Source organism: Delphinapterus leucas, chromosome 15, assembly GCF_059928025.1.
Source record: "Delphinapterus leucas isolate spDelLeu-1000000601 "Yukka" chromosome 15, BTC_Dleu_Yukka2, whole genome shotgun sequence".
NCBI lineage: Eukaryota > Metazoa > Chordata > Mammalia > Artiodactyla > Monodontidae > Delphinapterus > Delphinapterus leucas.
The window spans coordinates 25176190-25188843 of record NC_143143.1 but is presented as its reverse complement, the minus strand read 5'-3'; the positions used below and the strand labels follow the sequence as shown (position 1 = coordinate 25188843).

General features: G+C 50.0%; 2 protein-coding genes across 2 annotated transcripts in view; one reads left to right on the top strand and one right to left on the bottom strand.

Annotated features, from left to right (window-relative positions):
* Positions 1 to 1040, top strand: part of ABCC1 (ATP binding cassette subfamily C member 1 (ABCC1 blood group)) — a 140871-nt gene extending 139831 nt beyond the window's left edge. The window contains exon 33 of the transcript XR_016387805.1: positions 593 to 1040. The gene's annotated coding sequence lies outside the window, so the exon portion shown is untranslated. The remainder of the gene's footprint in view (positions 1 to 592) is intronic.
* Positions 1 to 12654, bottom strand: part of ABCC6 (ATP binding cassette subfamily C member 6) — a 58503-nt gene that overhangs the window by 1070 nt on the left and 44779 nt on the right. The window contains exons 24-30 of the mRNA XM_089895398.1: positions 10922 to 11232; positions 8660 to 8859; positions 6254 to 6380; positions 5064 to 5165; positions 4052 to 4198; positions 1887 to 2045; positions 1626 to 1792 (exon numbers count right to left, since the gene is read on the bottom strand). Coding sequence (XP_089751524.1) covers positions 1626 to 1792; positions 1887 to 2045; positions 4052 to 4198; positions 5064 to 5165; positions 6254 to 6380; positions 8660 to 8859; positions 10922 to 11232 — 1213 coding nt within the window. The remainder of the gene's footprint in view (positions 1 to 1625; positions 1793 to 1886; positions 2046 to 4051; positions 4199 to 5063; positions 5166 to 6253; positions 6381 to 8659; positions 8860 to 10921; positions 11233 to 12654) is intronic.

Here is a 12654-nt window from a genome sequence, read left to right as displayed (position 1 = left end):
CCATCTGTGCAATGGCTATCTCTGTTTCTGTTCTATGGTCTTCACTATGTGCCAGACACATCCTATATGCTTATGTATATTAACTCAAAGACCACAAAGGTAGGTATTGTGTCAATGAGTCCTTCCTCACTGGGTTGTGAGGATAAGACAAATCATATAAAAGCCATGCATGTCACAGAGTAAACCCTTCTTTTACTCCAGTTACAGATGAGGAAGTTGAGAGTCAAGGTCACACAGTCAGTGAGCCCCCAGAGCCTGGAGACTCAAGGGTGTTTGGGGCTGTTTCCTGCCATGTTCAGCTTCCTCAGAGTAAACCCTTTAGGGAACCAGGACCTACTACGGCCATGTGGGTGTCAGGTGCCTGGGCTTTGCTCCAGACTCACCACTTATGGGGTAGGTGAGTTGGCAACTCTCAAGCCTCAGATTCCAACTCTGTGAAATGGGGTTAGTGAAAGTGCAGCTTTGAGGATTAAAATGAATATTGAAATGAATATTTCTTACATGCCAGACACTGTTTCAACAACTTTACACATAGCACTCATTTAATCCTTGCACAGATAGGCAGGTTCTAACTATTATTCCCATTTTACAGATAAGGAAACTGTGGCACTGAAGATTAAGTAACCTGCCCAAGATCCTACAACTATGTCTATGCTCCTGGCTACCAAGCCCTGCTGCCCTTCTAGTGCCATTACCACCCACGGTCCCTCACCCTAACATCTTCTGGGTCAGGTGGGTTTTAGAATCCAGAATGTCTTGACTTTTAAAAAGGCACACACCTGTACATCTGTGTTCACAGCAGCACTATTCACAATAGCCAAAAGGTAGAAACAACCCAAGCGTCCATCCGTGGATGAACGGATAAGAAAAATGTGGTCTATCCATACAATGGAATATTATTCAGCCTTAAAACTGGAGGAAATTCTGGCACATGTTACATCATGGATGAACATGGAGGACATTATGCTGTGTGAGATAAGCCAGTCACAAAAAGACAAATACTATAATATTCCCCCTAAATGAAGTACCTAGAGAAACAAAGTGAAATGGGGGCTGGTGGGAGGGAAGAATAGAGAATTGTTGTTTAATGGCTACAGAATTTCGGTTTCACAAAATGAAAACGTTCTGGAGATTTATTGCACAATTATGTGAATGTACTTAACACTATGGAATTGAACACTAAAAAATGGTTAAGATGATATGTGTATTTTACTACAATTTCTTAAAGCTTTTAAAGGCGTACACCTTATGTTACTTGACAACCCCAGTGAGCGTGGGGTTAGCACCCAATATCAAGCACAGTATTTTTGCAGCAAAATAAATGCTGAGTGAGATAAATACAGACCAGAAGTAGCCTCGTGTCAGTAGAGGTGAGTTTTGCCACCAAATAAACTTAGAAACAAATTTAGGAAAAAGAAAAAATATCTCTTGATATTCAGAGATTGTGTTGGAGTTTGGAATGGCTGATGAGGGATGGGATTTGTACTGTGATTAGGAATAGAATGGGGTTGATCATCCTATGTGGGGAGGTGACTTCCAGGGCATATTACCCTGGGGGGGACCTTGGCCACACCTGCCTCTCCCCCAGCATCTCTCAGGGTTTGGCTGGGGTGCGGCGACCCTACCTCAGGTTGTCGCCTTGGTCGGCACACTCATAGTGCAGCTGGCCGGGCAGGCTGGCCACCGCGGCTCTGAGCTGCACCGTCTCCAGGGCCGCCCAGATGGCTTCGTCTGAGTGCTCGTGTAGCATGTCGAGGTTCATTCGCAGAGAGCCGGGGAACAGGATGGGGTCCTGGCCGGAAGGGACAGTGGGTCAGAGCTGGGCCAGCCATGCCTCCCACCTCTCCCCCTCCCCCCACCTCTGCCCACCCCTCCCCAGGCCTCACCTGGGGGATGATGGTGATCCTGGACCGAAGTGTGTGCAGCCCCACTTGGGCGATGGGGACCCCGTCGATCCAGATCCCGCCCTCAGCCGCCTCTAGGAGCCGCAGCAGGCCCCCAGCCAGGGAGGACTTTCCTGCCCCTGTCCTGCCAACGATGCCCACCTGCCGGGGGATGGGGGAGTAAGGCCCATTCTGACCAGGCCTGGCCAGAAGGCAGGCCATAGCCCACAGGGTTCCTGGGCATGTCTTTGTTAGATGTTTCCCCTGCACCCAAGAGCCATCCATCTATCCATCATCCTTTGAGCATCCATCCTTCCATCTGTCCATCTGTCCACCTGTCCATATATCCATTCTTCAATCCATCCAACCTTCTGTCTGTGCATTCTTCTCTATCTTTCCCTCATCCTGATACACCTCTCCCATCTTTTCATCCACTTCCCCACCCTTCCTCCTATTCCTTCATCCTTCCCCTTCCTTCCATCCACACCCCCTCCATCATCCCTCATCTTCCCTTCCATCATTCTGTTTATGTCCCATCCTTCTATTAATCCCCCTTCCTTCTACCCATCCCTCCCTCACACTTCCTTCCATCCCCCTCCTTCCATCCATACCCTCATCCTTCCCTCTGTCCTTCATCCTTCCTTCCACACACCATCCTTCCATCCATATTCCTATCCTGCCTTCCATTTCTCATCCTTTCTTCCACTCCATCCCATCCATCCATTCATCCTTCCATCCGTGCCTCTTTCTTCTTTCCATCCAGCCCCCAATCCCAGCCATCCATCCTTCATCCTTCCATCTATCTGCCCATCTTTCTATCCATCCCCATCCTTCCTTGACACTTGGTGGGGGTTCAACACTCTTTGTTTAATAAGTGAACGAAGCATGTGTGTCGCCCACTGTATGACAGGCACTCTTTTAGGCACCAGGAATACAGAAATTAAGGAGTCCTTGCTCCAAAGGGCTCACCATCTGGTCTTGGAAATAGTGCATCTGAGTAAACGTAAATACAGTGTGATGAACAAGCACTCTCTATAATCAGGCTCTGGCCCTGCAGCAATGGAGGTAAGCATAGAGGTGCTGCTGTTCATGTTGCCTGGGATGGAGGTTGATGGGGTAATCAGAGAAGGCTTCATGGAGGAGAAGATACTTGAGTGGAATCTTGAAGGATGACTAGGAGTTTAGGGAGGAGGAAGATGCCGGGTGAACCGCACCAACTGCTAGCCTGTAACCTCCTCGAGGGCAGCACCATGTACCCACCTGGCCCAGGGGCTGCTGCTCCACAAATGTTGGCTAAGCCCTGGCAGGGCAATGAATGAAGTGGAGAAAGGGCCTTGAATGCCAAGCTCAGGAGTTTGGGCTTTACCAGAAGGAAGCTGGGAGAGAGAGGAAGGTCTGGAGCAGGGAAATAACATGCTCAAATCAAGATCACAGGAGAATAGATTGGAGGGGGTGAAACAGGAAGCTGAGGGCCTGGAGCAGTGGAGGGGAGGGCAGGGAGGAAGTGTCACCAGGTGGGGAGGGCAGAGAAGGATTCAATGAAGCAGCCTGACTAATCATCTATAAATGAGGTGATATTAGGGGTGTTGTCAGAGTGAAAATGCAAATAATAATGAATAAAAGCATTGGTGAGCACTTCTGTAGCATTTGCTATGTGCCAGGCACTGTCCCAGGCAGTTTCTATGTATTAACCCAGGTAAACTTCTCAACAACTCTATGAGGTTGACATTATTATTCCCACTTTACAGATGGGAAACTGAGACCAAGGCATGCAGTGACTTGTCCAAGGTCAGGCATGGCAAAGCAAGGAACTGAGCCCATGCAAACTGGATAAGTATGTGGAACATTCAGCACCTCACCCAGCACATAGTAGGTGTTCAACTAATGATAGAGAAAGAAGAAAGAAGTTGGGGTGATGCCTCCTCATCTGGGACACCAAGGTGGGTGGGTTTCACCAAGATGGAAGCAGGTTTGGGGAAGATGATAAGTTCCCTTTAGGGCGTGGTGGGTCTGAAGACTGGGGGACCTGAGGTGCGGACGTGGAGCAGACAGCTGGTGCTCAGGACCTGGACTCTGGGTGATGCCCAGCCTGGCCATGGCCCTGAGGCCTCTCCAGCCGCCCTGTGGCCTGGCCACCACAAGGAAGAAGTTGCAGGTGAGCCGCTCACCTTCTCTCCTGCGTGGATCTTGAAGGACACTCCCCGCACGGCCAGCGGGAGCTCGGGTCGGTATCTCAGCCCAAAGTCCCGGAACTCGATCTGCCCCCCACGAGGCCACGGGGGCCGGGCCGCACAGGTGGCCGGCCTCCAGGGTGCCTAGGGCAGGAGGGGACATTGGGTCAGAGGAGCCTTTCTCCAGGCTTCTCACAAAAGGGCCTGCCTCTCTGACCCTCAGTTTCCTCTTCTGTAAAGTGGGCTTATTTACTGCTACTTTACAGGGTTGTTATGGGGCATGGAATGCAGCAAGGCTAAAAACAAATAATATTTGGTATAGTGAAAATAAAAAAATAATGGTGTTGGCTACTCTTTATCTATTGTTGTTATTAGCCATTATTAATTTTCAAATATTCTCTCTTTCGCTAGTAGAGGTAGACACTCTCCTTTTAGGGAAAAGGGCAAGTCTGTGCAGTGGGGAGACCAGTGCTGCCATTTGCTATTCCTGTGACCTTGAACAGGTCACTCCACTCCCTTGAGCCTTGGTTTCCCCATCTGTGAAATGGGGCTAATTAGAGTGGTGGACACGTATTGAGTGTTTGCAGTGTGCCAGACACTGTATGAAGTCCTTTATTGTGGGATGACCTCCTAGTACACCCGGCACCGTTATGTTGCTGCTATGTCTCTCTACTGTTCCTGCTATTATGTTTCAGAAGTGCTAGCGTGTTACTGTTGTGCTGCTGTTATGTTTCTATAATGTTGCTATCAAGCTGCTGTTATGTTACTGTCATGTTGCTGTTACTCCTGGTCCCCTGTCACTCAGAGTGCCCTGCCTTGCCATTCAGAGGAACCAGGATTTGACCTCATCTCAGACCCTACCCTCTTAACCATTCCTGCCACCTTGGCTGTGACTGCAGTCTGCAGTGGTGGGGGCTCTAAAGCTGGTGGCAGATGTCAACATGGGTCCACCGTTCTCTGCTATAAGTCCTAGATGGTGCCCGCTCCCCCTCCATCTCTCGTCCATCACCTCCTTGGGCGTCTGGGCGTAGTCCTTCAATCGTTCCACTGACACGATGCTGTTCTCCAGGTCTGTCCAGCTGCGAACAGCCCACTGCAGCGTCTGGGTCACCTGGTTCGAGAAGACACCTCAGGACAGCTTCAGCAAGGCCACCCCACAGGTGAGGCAGGGGCTGGGAGGCGGGACCCAGGGCAGACAAGGGGGCAGAATTTGGCTGTAGCCATGAGGATCCCTCTTTTCCTTTAGTTGAACTGGAGTATATGGACCAGAAAGGAGCCCTTGGACATCAGCTTATCCAACCCTTCTTGAAACAGGTAGGGAGACAGGACCAGAGAAGGTGTGTGGCCCTCTCAAGGACACCCAGCAGGATCCAGCCCAATGACTTCCATTCAGAGAGGTTTCCCTCCACTTAACACTGACTTCCTACTTGGAACCACACCAAGCTCCTCCCCAGGGCCTGCTCACCCTGCCCCCACCCCTTCCCAACCTCATTTCCCTCCAGTTTTGTCCTCACACTCTCTCCAGCCACACCGCTTTCTCGTTGTTCCTCTAACACACCAGTCGCGCCCCTCCCGCCATCCCAGGGCCTTTCCTCCTGCTGTTCCCTCCACCAGGACTGCTCCTCCCCTATTCCCCCGCTTCCTTTAGGCCACAGATCTCAAGCCCCCTTCTCAGAGAGGTCTTCTGGGCCATGCAAAAGAAAAGCACCTTCCCCCCAATCATGTTCCATCCTGTTAACTTGCTTTATCCTTAAGCTTAGTTGCATCAACTGTAAAATGAGGACAGTAATAGTACCCCTGGTGGGGTTGTGGGCAGGATTAATGAGCTAATATTTATAAAGCTCTTAGAACAATGTCTCATTCATAATGAATGCTACTTACATATATGTATATATATATATATATATTTTTTTCCTTTACAGATGTCATAACCTGACATTAAATATTGTTATTAATAGTTAACAAAATGTTAACAATGCACTGGAAATGGATTCTGTGTACTTTATCTCAGAGTGAAGGGATTACTGCCCCTTTTTCAGAGGAGCACAGCGAGGCTCTGAGGTCCAGCCCAGGCTCTTGCAGAGCCGTGTCTTCCTCACTGGTTGGTAGTTTGGACTCAGGTCCTTGAAGGTCCCACTGGCAGAGGTCTGTGTCCATTCTGCCCGCACCCCAGAGCCCAGGTTGGGGTGTCGGAAGTACCTGCAGGGCGGCTGAGACAGAGAAGCCCACGAGGCCGGGGCTGAGGTGGGCCTTGCTCAGGACTGCGCACAGGGCGGCCGCAAACACCAGCCCATTCCCCACGAGCTCCAGGTTGGAAGCGAGCCACCTGCAAGGGGACAGGTAAGAGTGGGGTCAGTGGGGCCTCTCTGCGCTACCTGCCTCCCTGGGCACAAGGCCTGGACAGCGTGCCGGCTCGAGTGCCCATGGGGTCCCGGCAACGGTCTCCTCCACACCCAGGCCCCACAGTAGGTGCTCAAGTAAGCTCTGCTGTGCTGCCACTTTTCTGTCCCCAGGCTATGCCAAGCCATGTCCCCTGTGTTCCCCCTGCCTGAATCCGACCTCCATCTTCACATGGCCAACATCTTACCCTCACACAGCCAGCTCAAGCCTCACCTCCTCACAGAGCCCTCAGGACGACTCCTCCCTTTTATCACTCTGTATAACTAAACTCGTTAATCAGTCCTTGACTGTCGGCCTCCATCAGCAGGCTCATGAGGGCAGCAACTTTGTCTTTTTTTTAAATTAATTAATTAATTAATATTTCATTTTTGGCTGCGTTGGGTCTTCGTTGCTGTGCGTGGGCTTCCTCTAGTTGCAGCGTGTGGGGGCCACTCTTCGTTGAGATGCGCGGGCTTATTGCGGTGGCTTCTCTTGTCGCGGAGCACGGGCTCTAGGTGCGCGGGCTTCAGTAGTTGTGGCACGTGGGCTTCAGTAATTGTGGCTCGCGGACTCTAGAGCGCAGGCTCAGTAGTTGTGGCGCATGGGCTTAGTTGGTCCGCATCATGTGGGATCTTCCCGGACCAGGGCTCGAACCTGTGTCACCTGCACTGGCATGTGGATTCTTAACTACTGCACCACCAGGGAAGTCCATCAACTTTGTCTTGTTCATGGCTCTGTCCCCAGGACCCAGCACAGGACTGAGCACGTAGTAGGTTCTCAACAAATACATATTGAATGGATGGGGAAATTGAATTCCTACTTCTTTTTCCTTTTATTGAATTCCTACTTGACCATTCATTCATGCATTCATTCAGCAGATATGTATTCAGCACCTACTGTGTGCCATGCATGCTGGAGATGCTGGGGACACAGCCGCAAACCAAACAGATCAAAATCCCTGTCTTCAGGGAACTCTGGGCTTCACTGCATATAACACCTAGTCCTCTTAACAACCCCACGATGGGAGGACTGTTGTCCCCATTGGACAGATGAGGACACCAGAAGGGTTAGGTACTTGCCCAAGTCCACAAACATAACAAACACCGGGATTTGAAGCCGCATCTGCCTGACTGAGGGTCTGCCACTTCCTAGATGGCTGACCCTGGGGGAGTCCCTTCACTTCTCCGAACCCCAGTTTACCCATCTGTGGGGTGAAGTAACGTCTGGCTCATTATAGTTGTGAGGATTAAATGAGATACACCCATCGTACATGGCGCAGAAATCATTGACCCTTCCACAAAGTAGGTGCTTCGTAAATGTTTGTAAGGTCCCTCCTCCCTAGGCTGGGACCCCAGGAAGGGGCAGGGCAGGTCACCCAGAAGGCATATGGCATTGAGACACTGCCCAGCTGCAGGGCCTCATAGCCCCAGCTGGCTGGAGATCTGGGCAGAAAGAAGGAAGGAACTGACATTTATTGAATTCACACCCACTGTGTGCTTGACCCTCTCCACACTCTGGCACCAGACTGACTGGATTCAAATCCTCACTCCACCGTGTATTTGCGGTGTGGCCCTGGGCAAGTTCCTAAATCTCTCTGTGCCTAAGATTCATCGTCTATAAAAGGGTCTCTGCCCGGTGGAGTTGTTAATAGGATTAAATAAATCAATCCACAGAGGATGCTGAGGACTGTGCTGGGCATGTGGTAGGCACATTACAAGGATTAGCTATGAGTGTATTTGTTTAATCTCGTAGCCACTCCTTGAGTGCAAACTCACTTTGACAAATGAGGCTCAGAGAGGTTATGTGACTTGCCCAAGATCATCCAGCTAGTAAGTTGCAGAGCTGGGATTTGCACCTGTGTCTGTCTGTGCTCAAAGCTTGTGTTCTTATTCTTGCTTAGTACCGAAAGGAGGCCAAGGATGCTTATGTAGCTCCTTTGTCACCAAGGCAACAGAGGCTGGTCTAGTGGCCTGGCAACAGAGGCTTCTTCTGTTTTGCTGACACCTGTACTTCCTGCCCACCTGCTGTTGGGGATCCCTCAGGCCAAGGTCCATCTGCTCACACTGTGAGCCATGTGCACCCGTGGGATCTAGGCTCTGCTTTACCCTCGACTCGCTGTGTGACCTTGAACAGGCCACTTGACCTCTCTGACCACACAGTATGACCTTAGGTCTCATCCTCTGGGAACACAGAAGGATTATAGGTTCTTCTCTGCCCCCTTCCTACCTGTCAGCCACCAGCCGCGGGAAACTGACTCTCTGGCTTTCATCCATGTGTGCGTCGTTCTGAGCCACAAAGCAGCCCTGGACCCGGAAGGCCCTGACCACTGCTCCGCCCTGGAATGTCTCGGCCACATGGGAACACACGGATGAGTACCTGGCTGATTCCAGGCGTCTGAGCTGGCATGAGCTGGCCACATACAGGCTCTGAAGTGGGACAGTGGGGAGCAGAGAGGTCACAAACACAGAGAGACAGTTTGAGAAGCATAGGGAGCTCTGTTACCAGCTTGCTGTGTGGCCTTGGGTCAGTGGCTTCTCTTCTCTGGGCTCCAATTTCCTTGTAGAATCAGAGTTCCATGGGTCTTTTTAAAAATCACCTGAGAATCTTCAAAAACTCCCAATGCCTCACCCCCGAACTATTGAATCAGAATCTCTGGTGGCATCACCTTGGCCTTGGAATTTTTAAAAAGCCTTCGGGTGATTCTCATGTATGGCCAGGATGGAGAAACCCCTAGTCTATAGTAAATATCTCATTCTCAGCTCTAAGGCCAACTGCTTCACTTAGGGCCAGTCATTGTGGAAACAAAGCCACAAAGGGCAAGGAAGGCAGCGTGACAAGTCAAATTCATTCACTTAACTCGAAGGTTACATGCCAGGTGCTGGGAACACAATGATGCACAAACAATATATATTGTTATTTGGTTTGAGGTTGGAAGTTGTGTGCGGCTGGCAGGCAGGAAGGAATCTACATTTGCTGATCACCCAGGCTGCATGCCAGGCTCTTTCCAAATACAGTTGACCCTCGAACAACATGGGTTTGAACTGCACAGGTCCACTTATTTGTGGATACTTTTCAATAGTAAATACTACAGTACTACGTTCTGCACTTGGTTGAATCTGTGGCTACGGAGGAACTGTGTATACAGAGGGCCAACTATAACTTCTAAGCAGATTTTTAATTGCAAGGAGGGTCAGTGCCCCTAATCCTCACGTCGTTCAAGGGTCAACTGCAGTATTCAGTCATTGTGAGGTGGGCATTAGTGTCGTTCACAGTTTATAGGTAAGAACACCAGAGGCTCAGAGGGATTAAGCAGCTGGTCTAAGCCTCTATAGCAAGCAAGTGGCAGGACCTGGATTCAAACACATCTCTGTCCGACTCCAAAGCTCTAGAGAAGCAGTTCCTCCCCCAGGTCAAGAGGCTATAGAAAAGACTTGGGATAGTTGTGGAGGGCAGCGATGGCCATGGTTTTTGTCTGGCTACCATGTTTTGTTTTGTTTTTTCTACTTCTGAGTTTTGTCTGGCTACCATGGTTTCTTCTACTTCTGATTTCCTTGGTGGGGATGGGGGGTTGGCGGTTAATCATGAGACCAGATCATGGAGGTAGTCACATGACACAGCCCTGCTAGGCAGAGTAAACTATTCCTTTGGTCACAGTGATGAGCTCAGGAATGACACATGCCTCATGAAAGGCCAATCAGAATCTTCCCTGGGATGGATGTGTGAATGCTGAGCTGGAGAAAAGTTGCTCTGTGTTGGGGGTTGCTGAGGTGGGAGGCTGTGAGTATAGGGTTGCAAGGGGGCCATCAGACCTGCCCCCTGGAAAAGGAGTGTGTGCAAAATTAGGCCAAGCAGAGCTGAGCCAGTGATTCTTAAATATTAGCATGGATCAGAATTACCTGGAAGGTTCATTAAAACCCAGATTTCTGGGCCACAGCTCCATAGTATCTGAGTCAGTAGGTCTTGAATGGTGCCTGAGAATGTGCATTTCTAACTAGTTCCCAGGTGAAACTGATGCTGCTGGTCTGATAGCACACTTCAAAAACCACTGAGGGAAGATATGGAAAGAGTGACAGCGTCCTAGTGAGAGCTGACCCCCTGCACCCTGGGAGCATAAGCCATTAAATTCTGTTCTTGTGTTTAAGCTAATTTAAGTTGGTCTCTGGTTCTGGCAACTGAAAGAGTCGAGCCTAATACAATGGTCTTTGAGTGCTTGCAATGCCTTCTTGGTTTCCAGATCACTGAGGAAGAGATAGCTGATTTCAGCAACAGCAGCAGGATAAACTGTTAGACGTTAAGAACTTTGATGTGAACGTTTGGGAGACAGAGATGAGAGTAAGTGTTAGAAACAGACTGTGGTGTCTCTGTCTCTGAGAATTCTTCTAGGGCCAGCTCCTAGATGTCCAGCTGGCCAGAACCTCTTACACTGAGACAGGGAACTGGTGGAGGTGACCTCGGCTGGCCCCAGGAGCCTCTCCAACCTCCCCTTACCTGAAACCCAGCATAGAGGAGCAGCAGCGGCAGGATGGCCACGACAGCCAGCGGGGTGGTCACTGTCACCACCAGGCCAACCTCCAGGAGTCCGAAGGCATACATCAGTAGAGACCGGAATTTGTCTGGGATGTCCACGTCTACTATGTCTGTCTCTTTGGAGAAGCGGTTCAGCAGGTTCCCAATGGGTGTCCGCTCAAAGAAGCCAATAGGAGACTGTGCTACGTCCCACAGGAGCCCCCGGAAGAGCAGGCTGGATGCCCGGATCCCTCCTAGGAGCACTGTGGCCATGGAGGCAAAGAGCCCGATTGCTGGGGAGAGAGAAGGGGTCAAGGCATAAGGGCTGGAGACCCCCATCACCCTGTGGTGGCTATGTTATGAACTGGCCACCCTGATTTATCCTTTGATGGGACCACCATGCAGTGGGTTAAATAGTGTCTCCCCCCAAATTCATGTCCACCAGGAACCTCAGAACGTGACCTTATTTGGAAAGAGGGCCTTTGGGGCTTCCCTGATGGCACAGTGGTTGAGAGTCCGCCTGCCGATGCAGGGGACACGGGTTCGTGCCCCGGTCTGGGAAGATCCCACATGCCGCGGAGCGGCTGGGCCCGTGAGCCATGGCCGCTGAGCCTGCGCATCCGGAGCCTGTGCTCCGCAACGGGAGAGGCCACGCGTACCGCAAAAAAAAAAAAAAAAAGAGAGCGTTTGAAGATGTTATTAGTGAGAGCTTGAGGTGAAATCCTGGATTTAGGGTGGCTTCTAAATCCGATGACTAGTGTCCTTATAAGAAGAGGAGAGGACACAGAGACACAGAGAAGAAGATGATGTGAAGACGGAGACAGAGACTGGAGTGATACACCACAAGCCCAGGAATGCCAAGGATGGCTGGCAACCAGCAGAAGCTAGGAGAAAGGCATGGGACAGTTTCTCCTTCAGAGCCTCCAAGAGGGACCAATTTTTGCTGACACCTTGATTTTGGACTTCTGGCTTCAGAACTGTGAGAGAATAAAAATTTCTGTTGTTCTAACCTACCAAGTTTGTGGTAGTCCGTTTTATGGCAGCCCTAGGAAACTAATACACCCCCGTCCTCCCAATGCCAATCTGTGTGCTTGGAACGGAGCTAACTTCACTCTCTGTTTCTGGGGTGGGGAAAATTTCATCCCTAGCCCATCCAAACCACTGCAGTTGGCTCAGGGGTGAACACATGACCCAAGTCAGGCCAATGAGACCTGGGACTCTGCTGGGACTTCTGGGAAGAGGTACTCACTTTGTGGGATACTATGTTAGCACCAGGGGAAGTAGCCTGCCTGGACAGGAAGCTATCATAGAGGAAGAAAATGAAGCTAATCTTCCAGCATTTGCTGGACCCGTGGATCCAGCTATACCTCAAGCTAGTTACCTATGGATTCCAGTCCCACAAGCCAATAAATTCTCTTGTTGCTTAAGCTAGTTTGAGACATATAGTTTTAAATAGTTAGTATATTATACCTGTATAGTTTGTAGCTATATTAACCTCAAATAGAGCAGACTTTAGAGTAAGGAAAGTTATCAGGGATAAAGAGGGGCATTACATAATGATAAAGGGGTCAGTTACTCAAGAAGACTTAACAATCCTTAATGTGTATTGCCTAACAACAGGGCATCAAAATATGTGAGGCAAAAACTGATAGAACTGCAAGGAGAAATAAATGAATCCATTATCATAGCTGGAGATTTCAACACCCCTCTATCAG